The sequence below is a fragment of the Habropoda laboriosa genome, unplaced genomic scaffold (assembly GCF_001263275.1).
Source record: "Habropoda laboriosa isolate 0110345459 unplaced genomic scaffold, ASM126327v1 scaffold88, whole genome shotgun sequence".
NCBI lineage: Eukaryota > Metazoa > Arthropoda > Insecta > Hymenoptera > Apidae > Habropoda > Habropoda laboriosa.
This window is the reverse complement of record NW_017100219.1, coordinates 391629-414090: the sequence shown is the minus strand read 5'-3', so window position 1 is coordinate 414090 and position 22462 is coordinate 391629. Positions and strand designations below refer to the sequence as shown.

Genomic DNA, 22462 nt, shown 5'->3' with positions numbered 1-22462 from the left:
AGAGATTCAGTAGATATGATCTGTACGTATTACATAAAGAAATGCCGTTCCTTTAATAAGATTGCTCTTTCAAATTAAAATTTCAAAAAACGATCATTGCATACAAATACAAAGTATTCATAATTTAAGATTGTTACAAAACAAATTACAGATATTTCTTTCCTGTGGGAATGATACAGAGTTAACTTGGTATATCTAAATTGAAAGCTCTGCAACATAAATGCATGTATAATACAGTATCATTCACACATTAAGTTTTAACGAATTATACATAAATTTTTATATAAATTACAGTAAAATGTTTTTTCTTTTCATAGCAATTTATAGATCGATGAAAATAGCGGTGCAATTTTCTTTTACATAAACTAAACAAGTTTGATTTCATTAAACAGCTCTTTGTATTAACAACACTTTTATTATATAATTAATAAATGTTATTCTGTTTAACAATGCAGTTTTAAGATATTAAGAAAATTCAAGTTAATAATATAGCTCAATTTGTATTAACTACAAATATTGTTTTATTATAAACACGGTACTAATTAAATTATTAGTTCAAATAGGACCAATTGCGCAAATAATTGTGACGTTTAAAAAATGCATGCATTTTAAAATTATGTAACGTATTTTTCTATATGTTCAAATGAAAGCAGGTTGTTACTTTATTTTAATTTAGAAGTATTTGATAAATAATTATACAGTAATAAGGAATTTGTTGCGATACATACAGTGCTGCAAATATTAGCAACTTTCAAGAAGTCCCCATTTTCAAACAATAACAATTTATATGGCGCATTAAAATTTACAATAAGTTTTACAGAATATATTCCCATTTCTATTTATATAAAAAGGACTAGTAAACGGTTACCACTCTTTACAAACTTTCAAATGGAATTTTAATACAACTTTGTATAAAAAATCTTTCAGTATTGGGACTCTGATGCTTGATTTGTATTGAACGTTTCCAAATTTTTTTCCTCAGTTTTTGGTTTAGTTCAAGATAAATCTAGCTAAGTATCAACTCAAGTTGTTCATTGTTCAAGATGGTATCATTTTGTTTTTAGAAAGCATAATGTTTTTATGTTAAGAAATATTTTCTGCTTTTATAACATAAATATGCAGAGTACTGCATTAACTTAGTATTAAACTTCAAATTCATGTCAAATATATAACACCATTTTATTAAAGTTTACAGATACCAAATACATATATTATATGTACCAAATGCTATGTGGCAAAACGTGAATGATAATATAAACAAAGATATTTAATAATGGAATATAGCTCAAAAGTTCTCAGTCTTATGTCTAGTGCCAGCTTTAAGAATCTGTAAGAAATCTTTTGTACATATATAAAAACATTATACTATAGAGTACCCTTGATGATTGAAAAATTGGATACTCAAAAAAAGTCTTCACACATAACACCAGTTTTGAACATTTATATACTTTTAAATTGATCAAAAGATACCACTTTAGTTTTTAATATCGGTATGATGTAGTAAAATATCCAGATGGATGTCCATAAATATATTCATGAGCCACGATTTTAAGAGTTCCATTGGTGGTGTGTGCGCATTATCCTTTTGAAACTGTTTGGCATTTGATGTGTAATCAAGAAATCATTCATTTTTGGATTTTGTTTCATTCTCTTGTTGACTACCTTCATCTTCTTCATCTGAATAATTTGTAGGTACTTGACCAGGTTTCAATAATTTTCCCACAACGTCATATTTTTCTAAAACAAGAAAAATTATGGAAATAATGCAATTATTCTAGTAGCACATGTTCTAATTCCTTATATTATTAGACTGTGTGTAAAACATTGCACTTTGATCTTAAAATATATAAATTAAAATGTAACTTACTTTGACTAATGGTACATATATTAACATTAAAACAATGAAATTTTAAAAACATTTTCTTCAATATTTCAATATATCTTACTTCAATATTACTTGTTGAGACTTTTTTTTTTAAATGCAAATATCATTTTAATAAGAATAGCTAACTACAATGTTCATACTATTCATCCCTGAAAAACCAAAGAAATATATTTGAATAAATAATTGCCTTTAAATTGTTCTTCCCATTCTCTCATAGACTCCATCTGATCACTATCCAAGTCACTTAGATCATCATGTCCCTCTTGTGGTTGCACTGTTGCTGAAAATGTTGCTAAGGCTCTGCTAGCATCTTTGCCACCAAATGTTGAATATGTTCCTTCTGTAACAAAATTAATAAGAAATTTAACAACACGTGTATATTAATGCAATTTTAAACAACTCAGAAACATTTATAGTTTCGTTACATTAACATTTTTAATATACTTCAGGTAATTCAAAAAAAAATTAAAGATTATATACACATTATGCACGGCGGCAGTTATCAACATATTGTTATACTATAACTTTCTTAATTATCACGATCTCGTGATGTTTGCAAATTTATTTTTACTCAAGCCGAGGCTGGTGATAACCGGTAGTCGGTTGGAATCACTTGTAAGCTAATTAAGAACGTTGAGAGTTTAGAAAAGTTAGCGAAAAGTCGTAATTACAAAGTGGTTTTATATCCGACATTGAAATTCTACGAGACGCAAAAATGCTGCAACAATCATGTAAAATGATAACTCATGGGAGTGGTTGATCGCTTACTAGGGCCGTAGAAATGGGCACCGCGAGTACAGTCGTAAACGGTGCCGTTCACAGCAACTAATATTCGTCCATCTGGTCCCGTACCATCGTACTTTTTCAATTCTTCGAGAGTAAAATCACGTCGCAACTTTGGCAGCTTCTTTATTTCTTCTACGGGCTCTTCTATTTTTGTTTTGCTTTTAACAATTTTATAAACCAACATGGCAATTACGCCTACTAAAATGAGATTTATCGGACTCTTTATAATTTCAGCAATGAAACTTGAAAGCAGTTGCTGGCCTTCTTGCCCACTAGAAGTTGAGGTGGAACCCGGCGAGTCATTCTTTTCCGCCATTTTGACCACCAGCTCTCGAGCGATGAAGAATAAGACGATATTTCTTGTTTAATATCGATTAACTTCGTGTTACGGACGTATTAAATGTTTCAAGAAAAATGCAAAATGGTCCCACGAAAAAATGACTTAGTATCTTTTAAATATACCGCTTAAACAATTCGCGTACAATCCCAAACACGTACTGCTTACATACCGGTGCTGGCTACACTGAAACCTACACTGATATGATTATGTGCTTTGACATGCACAACCCCACTACTAAGTTGCATACAGGGAACCGTATAAGTTTTTTATTTGTTTGACGCAATACTAGTCAAAATAATAATATCTATTTATGTAAAAACATAATATTTTGACAATTTAATTTGTATTTTATAAAATCTAATCGTTAAAGAGAATTTGTAATTACAGATACGTAATTTTGGAAATTTTATTATCACTGATATTCAAGTTAAAAGTAGGTTACAAACATTTTAATATTAATCCTGATAATACATTTTATCATACTTCGTGTGAAATTTCTAATACAACACACAAATATAAATTGCATATACGGCACATGCGTGTAAATGCGTCGTATTAAAATTTTGCAAGTGGAAAATTGTGATTTTTTAGATGGATTTTTATTGAATCTTATTCTTTAAAATATCGCTATAATTAATCGATGTAAGAAGAATATAAAATTATTCGTTGTTTTTAATATAAATTAATTAATATATATTTTCAATTTGCCCAAAAAATTGAATTTTACTGTTAGAACAATTTCGAGGTTGTTTTATAAGAATGATAGTTTTCAATAAAATACCTATAAGAATGAAATCCATCAGGAATCACTATTTGCAATCTGTCTTGTTTTAACTAAATCAACATAATCAAGTTAATTTTCTATAGGATTGGGAATATTGCATTAAACTTCATGTTAGAAAAAAAAAAGTATAAAAAGATTTGCTTCGGTCTATTGAGAATCGAATATTACAGAAATTTCAGCATATCATTATTCCGTTCAATTTTTCAAAGTCATGCCATGTTGTCATTTTTCTTGTACATGAATTCGTGTACTTGTGTGCAAGAATCTTGATAAGTTAGGTTTTAATTGAAGTCTACTACGTTAGGTGTCGCTTTTATTTTTTGCTATGTCTTCACCAATGCTTATAAAATTCCTGTACATAAAATTGTTCGTTTACTTGATATTGTATTCGATTCAATGAACTACAATGATGCAGAATTGAATAAAACTCAACAAACAATTCTGTAACTTGTGTTACTAGTAAATTGTATGATATAGATACCACAGTGGTAGGGGAATCGAATCAATCGTAATTGCTTGAGACTAGTTTATTGACGATAATATCTACATACAGTTGATATTTCCATGCATGAGCATTATTTGATTTGTGCACAAGTTTTATAAATACTCTATGAAATTACATAATAAGCTACTTGTACTTGACTGCGTTGTACTCATATTGGACGGCACCGTTTCATAAAGATAATTCAACACTTCTATCTCTTAAACATCTGCTAAGTTATAACTGAAAGTGCTTAAGTTTTCGCCGAAGTTTTTCCTTCTTGAAAATCAAGATACGGACGGATGTTAAGGATCGATGAAACCATGTTAACATCTACTTTTTCCGAACACATTGGACATGTTTCTTCGGATTCAATGATCCTAATACATTAGAAAATACAATAGTTATGTACATTATCTTTAAGATAAGATAATACACATACCTTAAAAATTCACTTCTTATAGCAGGAAAATCACATTGTGGGCATGCTGTAAAATCGTCTTCAAGGATATGACGACCCTAAAAATCATTACGAAGATTAAAACACAATATAATAAATTTCAAAGTAAATAAATATGCTACAAGGAACTAACTGTAGCTATACAGAAAGGTATTGTATTTTTGCATTTATCACAAGTAATTTCTGTTTCTGGGAGTTTACTCTTGCAATATGGACAAGGAGTTAAAGGTTCATCTTCAATTTCACTATCTTTCGATTTCGGCGGCTTTCTTACAATTGCTTCAATTTTTTTACTATACTTGGCATCAATGTGACTTCTATATTCTGGTCGCATTAACATAGCAGCAAAATTAAATGCGGCATATTTCAATCCAGATCTTTGACATTCTATTACAGTAGAAGTCAAAATTGGAACGATATCTAAAATAATATTTCCCTTCAAATATTTTATAGTATTTTTTATACTTCAAACTTTTAAATATTATTTACTAACGTGATGGAAATTTCGAGATATCACTGGCTACTCTTATTAACATACGAGCACCGCGTAAATGATCATTCTTCTTTACATGAAGCCTAACAAGAATATACGAATGTAAAAGTCTTAAGTTATTTTGCATCTCTAAAGGTATATTGATCTTATTCCTTTTTAATTCTTGGTACATGGCAAACAGAACATCATGAGCATTTCTATAATTTCCTGCAAAGTAATTTACTGCGTATTACAAATGACATCTTAAAATTAGAGAGATAAGTATTATAAAATATACCATTTATTTGTTCTTCATTTGCAATTATGATTGCCGTTTTTGCGGCTTCTTTGTACTGCTTTCTGGCCATGTACAAGCGGAATAGATATTTCGGATCCTGTATAAAATATAAATATCTCTGGATCAAATGAATATATCGCAGCATATTGCCAATAAAGATACTATTACCTTTGGTAATCCATCCCCACCCAATAAGAAATCTATCAGTTGATTTGCTAACTTGTCCTCTTTTGAAGAAGCAACTGTATCAATGGCCAATGAAAGGACTTCATTTTCGTCTGATACTAATTGTGCAGCTTTTAATAAATGTCGTAATGCTTTTTGATACTCTTTAGCATGGAAGTAATATTTTCCTGCCAAAAAATTATTTTTCTGATTTTCGAAATGCATTGCAAGACTTTGGAAGTCTTCTTTTCGTGCATTGCTGTCATCAATTGTATTTATTAAGATTTCCCCATACAATTCCATTTTTCCATGCTGATTAGCCAGTTGGAAAGCTTCTTCATGACAATTCGATAAAATTAAGAATTTGATTGCTGAATTATAATCATTCATTTTCTGAAAGTATTTTGCAACCATTTTAGCTCCTTCTATACTTTTAGTTTGTTGTACCACTTCGACGCTTCGTGCTATAATTATAAAAAGGTATTTTTCAGATGACATTTAATGTTCTACATACGATGTGTGAATAATAATTATATTACCAGGATTGTTTAAATATTCTAGATTAATTCTAATTATGTTTTCAAAATCTTTTGCAGTCTCATATGCTTTTGCTGCTTCCTCGTATTTGCCTTCGATTTCTTTAGCTTTGGCATATTGTATGTTGATTTTAGCAGATGATATTTGTGGTAAAAGTTGGCCCACTTTCTGCCAATTTTTCAGTTTTATATAAGCGGACGCTGCTTTATCAAAATATTCAGCTTTTTCGTATAGTAACGCAGCTTCATTAAATTGCTATAACAGTAGTCAAATTGATATATCTACGAAGCATATGTATGCGATAACACATACCTTCATTGATTCTAATATTTCTGCACACTCTTTTCGTAACTGTCTTGAACTTTCATTATCTACAGCTATGCTCACGCCCCTTCTACTATCACCACATCTGATAGACATTCTCGCAATACCAGCAAGACAAAGATTTCGGTGATGCGGATTTTGTATATTTGAGTTAGATGCGTTATTTGAATTCATCAATCCGCGTTCGTAGTTTGTCAAAGCTTTGGGATAATTACCTCTAGAAAAAGAACATGCAATTGAATATGTACTTATCACAAATAACTTGCACATTCAATTTTGTTTTCTTACGTAAATTCTAATTGTTGGGCATATTCTCTAGCAATGTAAGGAATTTCATCAGCCTTTAATTTTTGTGCCAAATTCAATGCTTGTTCCCACTGCATTAAATCTCTTCTTAAATACAACGCTTGTACGGGTTCACATGATTGTAAAAAAAATGTTTCTGCCTGATTGTAATCACCGAGTAAAATACATGCATGTCCACATAACAGTGACAAGTCATCCATATTTTCCATGTTTTGCAATGCCCAAACCATAGAAGCATCTTCTAAGTGTCGATAGATTCGAATTGCTGCGGTAGTAAGTAATTATTTAGAAATAAAATATTTTTACAATTTATATATTTTTTTGTAGTAATAATAACATTGAAATCTACCAATGTCAATATTTAAATTTGCAATCGCGCTCTCTCCTAATTTTAACCACGATTCTTTGTCGTTAATTTTTTCGCACGTGTTCCATGCTTGTTGAAATCTGAAATAGAAAGAATGTGTATCTTATATTTAACAATTAAATATTAATTAAAGCGTGTACCTTCTGCAAAGAATTTGATTTTGTAATACTTCTTTTAATTTTGTAGTTTCCACGATATTTCCTATATCTTCGTGAGAGGATAATGTAATTTGAATTAATTTTTTACTTATTGTACCTAATGTCAACTCCCCAGAATAGATCAACAATGGTAATGTTTCAGATGGCAATTTTGTTGTATTAATTTTTACAATTTTTGTACCTGAATCGAAAATATTTGATATATATGTTTTACTTCCATTGTATTATTTTAAATTTTTTACTTACCTTCAATAAAATATTTTACAAATATATATGTAGTAATGATAGTTTTATTGTACACAGCGAATATATTTCGCTCCAAAATATTTTGATCCCAAATTACACCTTCAATGCAGTCCGGGCAATCGAGAATTTGCACGACAGTTTCGTGCACAGGATTATAAATATAAGCGTCAAACTTATTGTCTATGAAACACAACTGTGTTCCATTTGCATCTAAATAGATGTCCTTTATACCGTTATTGTGTACATGTTCTGTACTCTGATTAAACACTTCTAGGCAAAAATAGATTATGTGGCCCATCTAAATACATTATAAACGTAAGTTAATCTTTCTTGTACATATTTGGGTGTCCACATATGTGGGTAAATAACTTACATCACTGCTATAGATCAAAAAATCTGCAGTAAGAGCATGGCACGTTATTTTAAAGTCTGCAGCACTTAAGTCTGGAAACATTTTTGTATCTTTTTCTTTCTTTGTTAATGTTTGATCCGTTTTAATCTACAAGTATAACATGTTAATACATATTCAACTCCGTAGTATATTTTAATGTAAATTTGTATTCATTTTAATATACTTGTTACCGAGTGCAACTGTAATTTGCCATCAAATAAAACAGATACATAAGTTTCATTCAATCGTATACTATCTATTGTCGCCAGATAATCCCTTTCGAAGTGTACTGTAGTATTATAGCGAGATTCAGATATGTCCCAGAACAATGCTCTGTTATTTAATCCGACTGCTGCATGCATGGGACCTATTGCTAATACCGACGGTTCTATTATAGTGTTAATTATTATTGGTTCTGGCTTCTCCTGAAAAATAATTTTAATTATTTATACGTAGTTTTATATTGTTAACATTTTCTTTTACAGTTGCGGTTCCTACCTTATCTAATGTATAAAGATAGACTGCTACTTCTGTTAAACTAGTAAGTAGCGCAATTCTATTTCCGCAAACGCTAAATAATTTTGGAATTTGTATTAAATAGACTAAAACATTGCCACTGTAAGTCACAGCTGCTATCATTGTACCATCCATCGACCATTCTACTGTTTTAATCCCAGTTTCACCGCTTATTGTAATTAATTTTTCAGTTTCTTCTAAATTTTGCAGATTATGTATTTTTATAGTATTATCTCCACATGTAGCAATTTTTCCTATTACTTGGCTTATTGCTAAGTCAGTCAAAGAATCTTTATGATTTTTAATTTGAAATAATTCTTGTCCAACTTCTTTAATATGTGTAGATATTGCGGTAAAATATCCAGTTTCAAAACCAACTAAGATATATCCATCTCCATACCTAAAATTTTGTATGCAGTAAAGACAAAAAATATTACATTTAAATTATTCCATAATGTACGACCTCACCATTTATAAGTAACAATAGGGCCATAACGTTTTTGGAAAGCTAACTCAATAGGGTTTTCTGGATCCAAGATATTATACAGAAATAAAGTAGTTTTACTAATAATAAGAGATACCTAGAAAACGATAAAAAAAATTAATATCTTATATAAATTCATGTAACTGTATTTTATTAGTGAATATTTGACAAAGAAATCATACTGTATTTTCACCCCCAACTCTGTGATCCATTTTCATCTCATTAAACTGAATATCAGATGCATCACCTTGAAGTGGTATCTCACGTCTAGTATCTCCATCACTTGTACTAATTGTTAAAACTTTGTCTTCACTGGCTAAAGCAAGGAGACCCTCATAAGACCATGCACCACAAGTTATCCGTTTTTTATGTTTTCCCAGAATTGGTATTCGCCTGTATGTTAATTCATGACTCAATATACTTTTATACAATGTTATAAAAAAGTTCCATATTAAAAAATAGTAATACCATACTTGGCATTTATATGATCATAAAGTACTAAATTTCCTTTCTGGGTTCCTATTGCTAATAAGCAAGTTCTTTTTGCCCATATCATACATGTCAACCCATCTCTTACACCAGCATCTATTTGTGACTTTTTTCCAGTTGTTGCATCCCATAATGTGATAGAAGAGGAATTTTGTGATATAATGGCCAATAGGTCTCCATCAGAATCCCATCCAAAACCACTGCATAAACCAGCAATTTGAATACGTTCTTGTAAGTCACCTTGTCTGTCAAAAATAGCAACTGAGGAATCATAACCAGTAGTTGCTAAATGTGTGCTATTACCAGGGCGCCATGATATAAACACAGTACCAGAACCATGAGGTTGATACAATTGATAAAGAACCTGTATCAAATAATTTGACAGTTAAACATAGGTATAAGCAAAATGAAAATTGTTGCTCTCTCGTTCATTTTGAACAGACAAGTATGTTCGAACTGTTTAAGTAATAATAATTCTACGCGTTCTTCGTTATAATTTAACAACTAAGTAAAAAGATTGAATTTTTTGTGAGGACTCTATAAATATGTAACCTACCTTTTCAGTCGACATTTTTCGAAATCAAACTTTTCTGACGATGCAACCAGTAAGGCGAATCGCCTAATTGTATTTACAAATGTTATAAGGGCGCATAGTGAAAAATATTATTTACTAAATGATCTTTTTCATAAGTAGCGTTATATTCCTTTTATTCGCCATGTTGTTTATGTTTAGACAGGCCTCGATCAATTTCAAATTGTGTTCATGATTGTTGCCATGGATAACGATAGGTAGCGCTGTATCTTATACTTTTTTTTCGTAATTAAAATGACGCGCAGTTTATTTTACGTTTTTCTTTTCTACGTAAATTGGTAAATAAGGAAAAGAAATGGTTGAAAAAACGATTAAACAGGCGACAAGTAAGGATCATTAAAGTATGCTGTAACTATTTGAACATGATCGATTATTATTTATCGTCGAAAAATTGCACGTATCTTGCAACTCGTAATACAGTAATTATAGTACAAAAGGTACTAACGGTATTCGCAGGATAACTAAGATTAAAGAGAAAAATGTATCGAATATGGATGAATGACTAAAACAGATGTAGCAAGACAGGTTCCAGTGGAAAGCGCATTTAAAGTTCAGTCTGAGTTGCGTTCTTTCACGATCGAAATGACAATGACGTATGTACCATCCTTGCATCGACAAACGTATAGTGTATATGTATGTACATGCCTCTGAGTATGTACGAGTACTGCATGTAATTAATACTTTACCGGTAGGATCCACAGAAACATTATGCGTCGATGGTGACATTATGGAAAGCTTGAGAATTTCAGGCTTACTCGTTTTTTTAATAAATAAAATAGAAAATGTTGCAATATATATTCGTTGTATCTGGATAACAACAATTTTATTCGGCTATCCAGCTTGTTGCTTTTATAAATTCATTTAGTTTCTTTCAATATCATTTTAAAACCTCTATGTACCTCGTCACCATAAATGGTGCGTGCATACTGTCTTCATTCAGGAAGAAATAATTATGCAAGTGCAGCTACGCGTAACTTTTCATTTTTTTTTTTTTTTGTTTTTTTTTTTTTTTATTTTGGAATAAGCTACCAGAACGTACTACCGTCTCGTATAACGAGGTAAAAGCTTGTTCAGCAACAAATTCTAAAGACACAGATAAATCGCACAATATATCCTTCGAATATGTAATCTCGCACGAGCTCGAAGCATTTTAAACTGTATAGTAATCACATGTTCTCAAACAGTTCGATAAAGCGACTTGGAACAGATAGATTGAAAAGTATACAACATCACGGAGAGCGCATACGCGTTATTTGTCCAGAAGTGAGTGCAGTGTCAACTCTTCCATAAATTTCGATATATTATACACTATTATAATTAGTTTTGGCAGGAATGTCGTAACTTTTGAGTCATCCTAAAATTTCTCGCGGTTTTCGATCGTTTACTTTGCAGAAAAAAAAAAGGAAACTCCGCTGAAACGTAATATCTCTCTTCCTTCTTTCGTGCGATAATATTGAATTTCAGCGGGGTTATGTTCTTCGAGAAAGAAAAAAAAAAAATGGCGCGAACGATTGGAAAACTTGGGAAACTTTTTAGGATGATCCAAGAAATAGGATGTACCATTTTCACTACGTACTGTGTGCAGCGACACAGTAAACTCAACGTATATCTTTCAACTTTTCTTTTTTTTTTATGCATCTGTTTTCAACAAAGTTTGCGCGAACACGTGCACGAAGAAATCAGTGTAGCCGGCAATGCCATTCGTTCAAGATCGCAAACAAAGATAAAATTCTATTCTGAAACGGTTTATTATTACACGAGCCGTTGTAATGCGTACAATATTGCTTTACTGACCCGAATCAACCAGTCGATCAAGTTTCTTTTTTTTCTTTTCTAAACGATATACACGCATCAGCGATCTTTCGTTTTCGTTTTTTTTTTTCACCGATCGAAAACAAACAATAAAATATTTAAGGAACATTTAATACTTATCTTTATATGCATTATTTTTTTTGTTTCCTTCGACTCGAAAACTTGTTTCATTTATGCTTCCAACAAGCATGCGCTGACTTAATATCATACTTCACTGTTTGTATATGAATATGATTTAACTTGAAAAGGCATAGAAACAATAATTAGGAAGGACGTTGCTTTCATGGATATCGTCTTAGAGCTATCGCGGTGTGTGATCATAAAAGTGATGATAATAATCGTTCCATCGTTATAGATATTCAATACGTAGCAATGTTGTTCCGTATATATGTACAAGTATGTATCAGTGTCACCGAGAGTCGCGAGATCATATATTTTTCGTCGTTTCTTTTTAATGCCGATCAGTTATATACTATATACAAAGATAAATCAACGCGGGTTGCTCTTCGTTTCGAGCAAAAGGATCAAGTATTATTTTTTTTTTGATTTTTCCTCGCGACAGCGAAATTATGTAACTAGAACAAGGATTATCGTGTGATTTTCTTCACCGTGAATAAACATTTTCTCATTCTCTCTCTCTCTCTCTCGCTCTCTCTCCCCCCCTCCCTCTCCCTCGCTCGCTTTTTTTCTCTTTTCTTTTCTTTTTTTTTTTTTTTCATGTGAAGGGAAAACAGATCGTGAAAGCTGCGATGATATCTCGCGGCTCCCAGGAGGCTGGTGTCTCGAATGGAAGGAATACGATCTATCTTACAAGCTGAATAATGTTGGTGCGTTAACGTAGTACAGTGCGGCCCTATTAACGCGATTACGAGCTTAGAGATAAATTCATACTCGTCGTAATGCTATTACTCATTATTACAAACTAGAAACAATCTCTAATGACTTTGTGAGTAGAACTTTGCAATTAGGCTCTTGAGCAGTGTCTAAAACACGAGAGAAACGTAATCGAACTGAACCACGCACGCGCACGCGCGCTTTACTAACTAACTCACTGTTCTCCGGCATCTTCGATTCCTTCTTCTTCTTCTTCTTCATCTTCCGTTCTTTTTCTTTTCATATTTATGCATCGATGCCCTCTCGATAATTGCTACCGATACTAGAAAAGTACCGAACGAGAGTTTCGGTCAGCCGCACCTGGTCCGTGTTTTAAACACGATTTTGGTATTCCGATGCATTTTAAGTTCCTCGAAAATGCCTTCTTTTATATCTATCAGTTTTTCGTGGTGGAATGAGAGAAGTTGATGGCGTTTGTTTGTTTTCTTTAAGGGTAAAGGTCGTTTACATGTAAAAGTATTAAACACGCGTCGTACGTTCGATAGAAACATGAAAAACAAACCGATATACGCTACACATTCATTCTCTACAGTTTCATACACACAGAGACACGCGTGTGCATTGCACAGAACTATTCTTCTCTCTTTTTTCTTTTTTTCTTTTTTGCACTCTTATTCTCTTTCTCTCATCCTTCTAATTACGAGCTACAGAGTACGGCTTGTGGATCCTTTTATTTTTCCCTCGTTCACCCCTTAGGCCATTCCACGAGACGGCTACGGGAGGAGTTCGACGCTCACGGACGCAGGCAAACCGCTCCGCAAATAGAAAGCATCGCACGCACGCCTTTTCTTCCTCTCTTTTTTTCCTTTTTCTTTAATTCTAACGTTATCTGCGATTCGTACACGATCTGTATTCTAGGGTTTTACGGTAAAAATTCACTGAATATCCTGTCTGTGTATGGATAGTTGTGTGATTAGAGACGACGCGCGCATTCGTTCCTTACAAAACTCCCCGACTGGAACGTTTAATCGGTGAAAAAATTTATTGCAAAAAATCGCGTATGTATTTCTTTTCTTTTCTTTTTTCATCATTCAACGATCGAGCGAGTTTCCGCATAGAAATCGTTTCCTACAACAGGAGAAAATGGTGTCCGGATCACGCGCGACGCTGTGCGTCTTTACGTAAACACAATTACTCTCGGATGGAGAAAGGTTAATATGGAAAGATTAAATTGACTCTGGCAAATCGTGATCCACGATCACGCGACTCGAAACCGTCTCTGTTCATCAGCGATCATTCACCAAACGATCCTTCTCTCCTACTCTTCCTCCTCCTCCTCCTCCTCTTCACTGGTTATGCAACCGTCCGCCGGAAGCCTTCACTTGATTGTTGGTAACTTTCGGTATCGCCCCGATTATCTTCACGCGATTCTGCTGTTGTTGCTGCTGCTGCTGTTGCTTGTTGTCGCTAAACTGAGGCGGCGGAGCGAACACCAACTCGTCTCCGTTCCCTGCTGATGGTCCAGCGTTGAATTCAGGCGGTGGTGGTACGTACAAGTCGCTACTCTGCTCTTCAGCGTCCGCTTCTATCGGCGGCGGTAGCTGAGCTAGACTAACCGCGTGTCTCGTTAACAATCCACTGCCTCCGTAACTGGTTCTCTTAGGATTCACCTCTTTCTCACCGCTGCTGACTGACAATACGGTAGTCGGATGTTGGCTGGCTTCGTTCGCCAAATTTCTCGCTGCTGTGTCGTCGAAACCCGTCGGTGGACCTACCGGAACATCCTGATCGGAGCTAACTCCACTCGAGCTGTTGTCACCGTCCTCGGCGAGAGACTGTTGGGTCTGTTGCAGTAGAAAGTCGTTCGGATGGCTCTTCGAAGACTTCAACTGCGTCCTCACCTTTTGGATCTCTTCGACGCTGAAGGAATGCGGCAACGAACTACTACCGGACGAACTCGAACCAGAAGTGTTCGAGTTACCCGACGTTTCTCTGGTTGATTCTAACTTCTCTCTTGCAGCCGCTTTCTCGAGCTCTTTCGCGATCTCTGACTCTACATCGTCGTCCGTTTCCTCCTCACCCTCGTCGTTCTCCGACTCGGACAGACTGTAATCCGGCTCTGGTATCGGCGGAGCTGTGTTCGTTACCGTGTTTCCGCTGTTGTTATTCGCCACGGACGAAAGATTCGTGATGGAGGAACTGGTACTGATACCCTTCTTCTTCCTCTCTCTGATACCAACCGTGCTGTGACTTCTGTTCGTTTTCAGAGGCTGCGCGTACTGGTTGTTCGCCGACTGATTATTGTTCACCTGGTTGTTGTTGCTCACCGTGTTGTTCACGTTCTGTTGGTTGTTCAACGGTTTGAACGTGGTGTTGTTAGTTGTACGCAAGCTGTGCGACTTTCTAACGTGACAGCGAGTGGTATGGGCTGGCAAACTGCGTGAACGGTATCCTACAGTCTTCATATCTTCCGGTGAGGCGTATAACTTGGCGCTGTTCGATGGTCGGAAGCTCGACATGACTCCGTAGCCTCCTTCTGCTGTCACGGCCGCCAATTCTACGTCGAAATGGAAAGAAGAAATCATGGTTACTCTCGTTCGTGGAGCAAGCTTAAACGGCAGTCGTGATAGGAGCTAGTTGTATAGAAACGTTTGATAAATTTATCGCGATAGGTCGTAAAATTTGTAAATATCCCGACGATATACGGTACCTTTGACTTGCTGTATATGAGCCATATTATCGTATACAGAAGCCGGTGTAACTACGTCCGGCACGTTCGCGCCCACGTTTACTTTGACGACTTGCCCGACCGGTGGCGGAGGCGGCGGATGGTTCGGCGGTGGAAGCCCGTTTCTGCCGTTCAACGCGTTCACGTCCTCCTGGCTTCTGTGCCCTTTCGGTGCTAAAATAGACGACTGCACCTGCACGTTCAAGTCCGGCGTACTGTGGAAGTCCCGATGAAGATCGGAACCGCCGCCCAATCCGCCGAAGAATCGCACTCTTGAGCTCGACTGTGAACAGATTTCGATTTACTCATTGGGACACGTTGCACGAGAGTGAAGAATCGTGATCGAACAGCGTTCACAAACACACAACAACAGGCGGACGCATATACATAGCTTGCACCTACTGTCGCAAAAGTTCTCGGTGAAATTCGACGAATCGCGTTTATCAAGCTGTGTTTATTCATCGATCGTCTTTTCTTTTCTTCGAAATTATTTTCTAGGTGTATGATAAAAACCAGCATCGACGGTTTCGCGAAGATTCAAGATCCGCCGGATAAACCAGTTGGATATACATATATCATTTAAGCGTGTAAGGTACGCGATTATGCATGGTGGAGGGAAGGGGTTTGGTGGGTGGTTGGGAGGGAGGGAAACCGCACGGTCATGCAAAAAGTGAAAGCCAAGTAATTAAAATGTTCGTTTCATGGATACACATGGTTAGATCTGCGAGGCGTGTTCATAAAAGCTGAAGGTGATATCCGATGCCCTTTCGAGCATCGGATTTTCATTAGCAAATGGCTTAGTCACCTGGAATCATGCAAGTCACGGACGCGCTAGAAACAAAGTATTTTCGATCAGTAATATAAGTCGTCCTCGTTGTCTCTCTCGTACCAGGAACGCCCCTTTCCGTACACTCGTGCTGGCTTGCGAGAAAACTATAACACACATGCGTAAAAACAGCCACCATTACCCCCCGGGGAAAGAGCATGCATCGAGGAGCTTTTCAGCCTCTCTGAAAAAGTCTTTGAAACTTCTTGCGTCGAACGAGAATATCGATAAACGGTTAAACAAAGAACGGGGGAGGAGATGTGGGGTGGGCAGCGGCTAATTAAACGCGGGGATGAGAGAACTTCTACCAAACGGGTCACGAACAACGATACACAAGGGCTCTACGGTAATGACAAACAATTATACCCAACAAGTTACTCTATTGCGGGAGTTAGTGTGTTAGATTAGTCGTTTAAAGTAACAGAGTCTATTCCAAAGATTTCTCTTTCTTTTTTCTTTTTCGCAGATGAAATCCTTAGAAAAGACAGAGTTCGGCGTATCCGCATAAATGGCTACCAGCTATCAGCAACACCGCAAAAGTGTCTACAGTTTGACCGGTGGAAATATGAGGACGCCGACAGAGAACGATAAAACCACCAGCTACAGAGGCAGACGAAAATGTGAGAGTAATACGAATGAACCTCGAAGGGGGAAGTGTTTCCTTACTTTGCCTTTGCGTTTCATTTCCGCTACGCTCGCGTATACCCTGCCGGTCTTTGCAGGCGAGGAAGGATGCGACTTGGTAGCTTGACCAGTTTGAAAATGAGAGCTCATCATGGACGAGCTGTACTGACCACTGGTACTACCTTGCTGCCGCTGAAATAGTTCCTGGAAGAAAGGAAGGACAAAGCTTGAAGCCTCAGTTTTCAGTTCGTGCAGCAGAGTGCCATTCAAGGAGAACAAGAAGAAGCGGATCGTTGGTGATCGAGCAACGGTATATCATAGTCGGGGCGTGGTTCTCATATCTACCTCCAGTTCCGCGGCAGTGATCCTACTGGAGGTTGGTCTCGATCGAATACTGGCCGTTCTCGGCTGTACTGGCGTGTTTTGTCCTGTATTAGGTCCTGTAGACGGTTGCTGAGGAAGGTGAATCGATTCAGCGCTACTCGATTTCGCTCCTGTCGACGTTATCTCGTCGCGATCGTCTCGTTCTCCACCACCTTCTACTTATCACGAAGAAACGATTACAAATATTTCATTTCTTTCTCATTTTTGATTCGACGATCAGCCGATATCGCGTGTCGATTTCATTGCAATTTACCTAATCCAGCGACCATAGATCTTGCTCTCGCCCTACCGACGCTCAGCGTGGTCTTAGGATCCCTTCGAGGTGGCATAGGAGCTGGCGATCTACCAAGCGTGCCTCCAATCACCACGTTTGTGTTACCTTTGCGCGGAAGGGTCGCGTACTGTCTTTGAACGGGTTGACTAGTTGGCAGCAGAGCTGCGGACTGCGAATTCGGAAGGCTGATCATCGGTGAGACCACCGTCATCCTGACCAACTCCCCGGATTTCCGGATCAAGTCGACTACGTGCTCGTGGGACGCGGTTGTTACGTCCTCGCCGTTGATCTACGAACAAGAGAGAAGAGATCGAAGAAGCGTTCGAGGAAATGGAAGATCAGAGGTGGAGGAAGGTAAAAGAAGAAGACTTTTACTTGGATAAGGAAATCCCCTTTTCTGAGACCAGCCAGATCGGCCACGCCTCCTTGATCGACGTCGTCCAGGTACTGCAAGGCGGGATACCTGGCCGACGGCGTCAACTCCATGAGAGGCGAGGTAGCCTTGGCACCTCGTAACACGAAGCCGAAACCTTTTCTCGATCGGTGCAGTACCACTGTACGAGGTTCAGACGTTACTCTGAGGATCATTAAATTGAATAACGGTTACCTCTGGTCTGTGTGTATACGCTGGATCGTTTTCCGTTATTATACTCAAGGCTACGACGTGTTCTAGAGGAAATGATATTAACCGACGCAACCTCTGTCGTTAAAAATCTCTCCTCTAACTGGTTCTCTAACAGTTATTACCGTTCAAGGCTTTCGGGTATAATCTGTGTCCACGTGGAATTATTTTTCCAATTAACTTGGACAGTTCGGCTTACACCCGAAAGCCTCAGCCGCGAAAGCTTGAAATCTCTGATTTGGTTCTCTAACGTTCCACGAACAATTCAGAAGACACTCGACAAGGAGGAGACTCACGGTTTCTTCAATCTGGGAGCTGTAGCGAAATACTTGTGCTGCGATTCTCTGCGACCCAACACTCTGTTCCGGCCATCCCTGGTAGGCTGTGGGCCCAACGGGATGTTCGTGTGGCGGAGCCTGACTTCTTGCACGCAGTGCGCCGGAAACAGACCTGTGCCCTGTCCTCGAAGCACACCCTCGAGAAGGCCGCAGTCGGTCGCTCCGGTGACTGTTAAAAAATAAAGAAACAAAAAGAAAACACACCCTTTGCCATCAGTGAATACTTAATACTCGAAGACTCCCTACAAAACAGAAATTCAAACGAGCGTTTTTGCCCATTATGTTGTTCGGGATTTATCAGCGATTAAACGCAGTACCTTCCAGGATGTCCCCTTGATTGATGTTCAAATGGCCGAGGATCCCGCTGTTGTAGCTCTCCACGCAGACAACCGTGGTGCCAGGGATCGACAGGGAGTTGGTCGTGTCCGACTGGGATGTTCCAACGCCGGAACTGTCGCTAATCACGTCAGAGGCTGTGTCACCGAGACTCTTGTCTAGAAAATTCGCCGAACAAGGATGATCCTTGAGCAAACGCTGTTTTCCATGTGTGAGCATCGTTCGAATCTTAGAGCGATGAACGTCATGCAACGCTAGATTCTTAACGTAGTTAAGGAGGCGCTCTAGCTATATAGTGAGAGAGAGAGAGAGAGAGAGAGAGCTCGTGAGGAAAAAACGTCTATAGGTTAGGCTGCTGATGTTACATCCGCTAAGAAATACATAGAGCTTTCTATCTCGTGTGTGTGTTTGTGTGTGTTGTTGTTGTTTCGTCATCGTCCCGGAGAAGAAGAAAACGTGATCGAAATGGACAGGCGGCAAAAGTCAGAGAGAGAGTGCTGCTGCCGTGGCCCATGTGCTCGCGTATACCATTTTGTGATGGTGATGGTTCGAGAGGACGTTCGAGTCACGCCAAATATAATTAAACAAACTAAAGAAATACACCTGTGTTGTGTGTGTCTCTCTCGATCCGTGTTCGCCTCGCGAGACACGCGATCGTGTCCCAAAAACGCATACAACGGAGAATCAGATCGAATCGGGGGGACGATCTCTTCGAACGGTGAAGAAGGAAGATCCTTATTTCACGTGAATCTTCTCTCGCCTATTTTTCGCCGTCGTTTCTCCTCCCTCCCCCATTTTTCTCTCTCTGTCGCCACGCGACAGAGGGTGGTGTTAAGTAGCCGAGGAAAATAAACCAGTGTTTATGTGTATACCTGTGACGATGCTGGCGGAATCTTCGCCGGACGGTTGATTGCTGCCTTCGGATAGGCTCGAGCTCGCCGAGCTGAAAGGAGCTAGACTCCTGCTGCTCGGCGACGGCGACGGCGGCATCTCCATCGTTCTGTGCATGTCGAGACGGTGCTGAAGCTCGAGCCGGTGTTCTTGCAGCCTCGTCAGCCCCTCCATTCTTACGTTCTGATAGTTCTCCGCGTTGGCTGGTGGTAATCTTGAAATGGAGCGGAACTCGTATAGTGGCGTCGAACGTTTCGACTAAATCTCACGAGATTAGCGTAAATTGTCTTTGCTTCACGCTTGTCTGTCCCTTGAATCTCCCTTGCCCACGCGGCTCGTTCGCGAAATCGTAGATGGAAGTCCAGGAACAACCGTACACGCAAGAAGAGACCACGAAGGAAGGTGAAATCGAGTGAGAGATATCGACCGCGTAGAATGGAGAACGGAGTAGAGGGGAAAGTTGGACGATTTCGAGAAGTGCCCAAATTGCAAAGAGGGATCTCGCAAAGACAGTTTATGCTTACCTCGCGTTAGGATCCCTCAGTGAATTGGGGCTCTGGTAGTCCGACGGTGTAATCCGCTGATGACCGTTCTGCTCGGTGGATCTGGCGTGCTGCTCGGACGGTATTCTCTGTAGCTCTGTTCTGCTCGGTTCGATGGACGGTACTCTGGCGAGGTTGGCGTGTGACGGATGATTCTCCGTCGTCCTCGCGATACACTGCTCCGTGGACAATGTTCTGTTCGCGTACTGCTCAGTGGACGGTACTCTGGTGAGCGTACCGGTTGGATATTGCTCGGTGGACGGTACTCTGGTCAGTGTACCACTGCTCGAAGAGTATTGCTCTCCTGTGGATACCCTGGTGGTTACGGTGGTACCGCTCGCGGTCACAATTGGGCTGGCGTATTGCTCTCCGGACGGTGCTACTCGGTTCAGCGTACCCGTAGATGGATACTGATGTTCCGTGGACGGTACTCTGTTGGTCAGGTTGCCACCAGTGGCGTATTGCTCCGCGGACGGTACTCTCGTCACCGAGTTGATGCTCGACGTGTACTGCTCCACAGAGATTGTTCTGGTCAGGGTACCACAAGCTCCAGAGCTGCTGCTTCCAGAGCCAGAACCACCGTGTTGTTGTTCCGCGGACGGTATCCTGGTCAGGGTGCCCAAGTTACTGGCCGAACAGCTCGTGGTCATCGTCGACGTGCCGGCGAACGCCACCGAGCGTCGTTTAGGGTTGTAGCGTGGCGGCCCTTTAAACGGTACTGGAAAATCGAGGGTTGCAAGGTTAAGTAAAGAAAGGATTACTTAGCCTTACAAGATAGGCTCCGTAGGGGTACTCTCTCATCTTTCATCTTCCTTGGAGCGACCGTCTTTCTTTCTTTCTCATCTCCCGAGATCGTCTCACGATCGAGGCTTAGACGTGTGTGCGTATATTAGACGATTTCTCCAATTTACTTAACTTTTTTTTTTCAACGAGGTGCTCTCGGGGTGTTCGTCGAGCGTGCTTATTACTTTTCGGCCACGATGCAGATACGCATCGTGGTTAGGTGCTTTTCTTTAACGGAATAGTGTGAGCAACATTCGACGTTTTACCTTCAAGCCAACTTACAAGCACACACACGCACGCACTCACAAAGTGTTACTCTCACGGCGGATCACGTCGCGTGTTAATACCAGATGCGTTGGAAGGAACAACGACGATCGAATACGATTTTTCTTTTTTTTTTTTTTCTGGATTTTGGTTAGTCTCTTCTATACAAAAGAAAGCGGTGAGAAGCACACGCAAAAGTCACACGCATTCGACACGCGACTGCTTGTATCTGTTTTGTACGATACAATGTGTGCCCAGGGTTACAGGGTGCCACTTCGTTATACTTCCGGTTTGGACACACTGTGCATGTGCACCGGCGATCTCGAAGTCTCACCGTCGTTGGGCCGCCGGATTTTCCTCGCAAGTTAGTCAAATTCAAACGAGCTTTTCGTCCTACTCCCCTTTTCTCAACACCACTGAAAATTCCAGTGGCCCACGACGGCACACGTAAACTCACAAAAGTACGTCGAAACTACCAAACAGTACTAAATCAACTTCTTCCAGCCACCTCGATGCTCACGGATTCTTTGTTTTTATCGTATCTCGCGTTCGATCTTCGATCGTTTATTTTCAGCCTGACCTCAGAAACGAATTCGTCAAGATAAATCCAAGAGCAGCGAGGTCGCTCGACGACGATCAAAAAAGATACGGCTTCGTTAGTAGGTACTCAAAAGCAATCAAATGTTCTGTCCTTACGTTTCGTTATATATATATACGTATGTGTGTATAGGTAAATAAATCGTTACAAAGATACTCGACGTCTTACAAGACCATCACCACCAAAAATACTCCCACCAGACTTTTACAATTTCATGTACTTTTTTTCTTCGTTACAGAGCACAGACACAGATACACGCACAATTCTCATATAAGTACGTAAATATATATATATATTTACACCAATCAGCTAAGTTCTAATCTACTCTTCGCACTACGCTACGAGATGGCAAGCGCATAAGAAGCGTGTTTGTTCTTGGACACAATAGAGAAAGGAAAAGAAAAAGAAAAGAAGATTGAAGCTCTACGTACATGCACATGCCAGGCGGTAAATTTATAACGTGCTATACAAAAGATCCTCCAGCGAGCGATCGATCGAAGAGCGCGTTCATCAGACAAACCGCGC

The 22462-nt window shown here is 38.6% G+C and overlaps 3 protein-coding genes across 3 annotated transcripts in view; all 3 read right to left on the bottom strand.

The window, feature by feature from the left end:
* Positions 1 to 1493: 1493 nt before the first annotated feature.
* Positions 1494 to 3183, bottom strand: LOC108570982 (membrane-associated progesterone receptor component 1-like). The gene is made up of 3 exons (XM_017932927.1): positions 2654 to 3183; positions 2073 to 2225; positions 1494 to 1737 (listed from the first exon to the last, which is right to left on the bottom strand). The coding sequence occupies exons 1-3, from the start codon at positions 2985 to 2987 to the stop codon at positions 1622 to 1624; spliced, it is 603 nt and encodes a 200-aa protein (XP_017788416.1). The 5' UTR covers positions 2988 to 3183; the 3' UTR covers positions 1494 to 1621.
* Positions 3184 to 4450: 1267 nt separating this feature from the next.
* Positions 4451 to 10060, bottom strand: LOC108570979 (WD repeat-containing protein 19). The gene is made up of 19 exons (XM_017932920.1): positions 10046 to 10060; positions 9474 to 9853; positions 9183 to 9393; positions 8985 to 9097; positions 8499 to 8916; positions 8192 to 8425; positions 7983 to 8108; positions 7610 to 7907; positions 7346 to 7544; positions 7188 to 7285; positions 6821 to 7103; positions 6521 to 6749; positions 6211 to 6463; positions 5675 to 6135; positions 5507 to 5603; positions 5230 to 5436; positions 4870 to 5156; positions 4719 to 4795; positions 4451 to 4656 (listed from the first exon to the last, which is right to left on the bottom strand). Exons 1-19 carry the CDS (start codon positions 10058 to 10060, stop codon positions 4530 to 4532), a joined length of 4113 nt encoding a protein of 1370 aa, XP_017788409.1. The 3' UTR covers positions 4451 to 4529.
* Positions 10061 to 13471: 3411 nt separating this feature from the next.
* LOC108570947 (SH3 and multiple ankyrin repeat domains protein 1) overlaps positions 13472 to 22462 on the bottom strand; it is a 43844-nt gene continuing 34853 nt past the window's right edge. The window contains exons 7-16 of the mRNA XM_017932884.1: positions 20275 to 21010; positions 19732 to 19964; positions 18841 to 19017; positions 18482 to 18692; positions 17939 to 18140; positions 17543 to 17852; positions 17251 to 17444; positions 16948 to 17109; positions 15438 to 15738; positions 13472 to 15284 (exon numbers count right to left, since the gene is read on the bottom strand). Of these exons, the coding sequence (XP_017788373.1) occupies positions 14074 to 15284; positions 15438 to 15738; positions 16948 to 17109; positions 17251 to 17444; positions 17543 to 17852; positions 17939 to 18140; positions 18482 to 18692; positions 18841 to 19017; positions 19732 to 19964; positions 20275 to 21010 (3737 nt within the window). The 3' untranslated portion in view covers positions 13472 to 14073. The remainder of the gene's footprint in view (positions 15285 to 15437; positions 15739 to 16947; positions 17110 to 17250; positions 17445 to 17542; positions 17853 to 17938; positions 18141 to 18481; positions 18693 to 18840; positions 19018 to 19731; positions 19965 to 20274; positions 21011 to 22462) is intronic.

Excerpts from the sequence above, each read along its gene's own strand:
- LOC108570982 (XM_017932927.1), bottom strand. The coding sequence starts at position 2,987 with ATGGCGGAAAAGAATGACTCGCCGGGTTCCACCTCAACTTCTAGTGGG. Across the intron at positions 2,226-2,653 it reads TGCCCATTTCTACGGCCCTA|AAGGAACATATTCAACATTT; the intron begins GTAAGCGATCAA and ends ATTTTGTTACAG. Across the intron at positions 1,738-2,072 it reads ATGGGAAGAACAATTTAAAG|AAAAATATGACGTTGTGGGA; the intron begins GCAATTATTTAT and ends TTCTTGTTTTAG.
- LOC108570979 (XM_017932920.1), bottom strand. Across the intron at positions 6,464-6,520 it reads AAATATTAGAATCAATGAAG|CAATTTAATGAAGCTGCGTT; the intron begins GTATGTGTTATC and ends CTACTGTTATAG. Across the intron at positions 4,796-4,869 it reads TACCTTTCTGTATAGCTACA|GGTCGTCATATCCTTGAAGA; the intron begins GTTAGTTCCTTG and ends AATGATTTTTAG.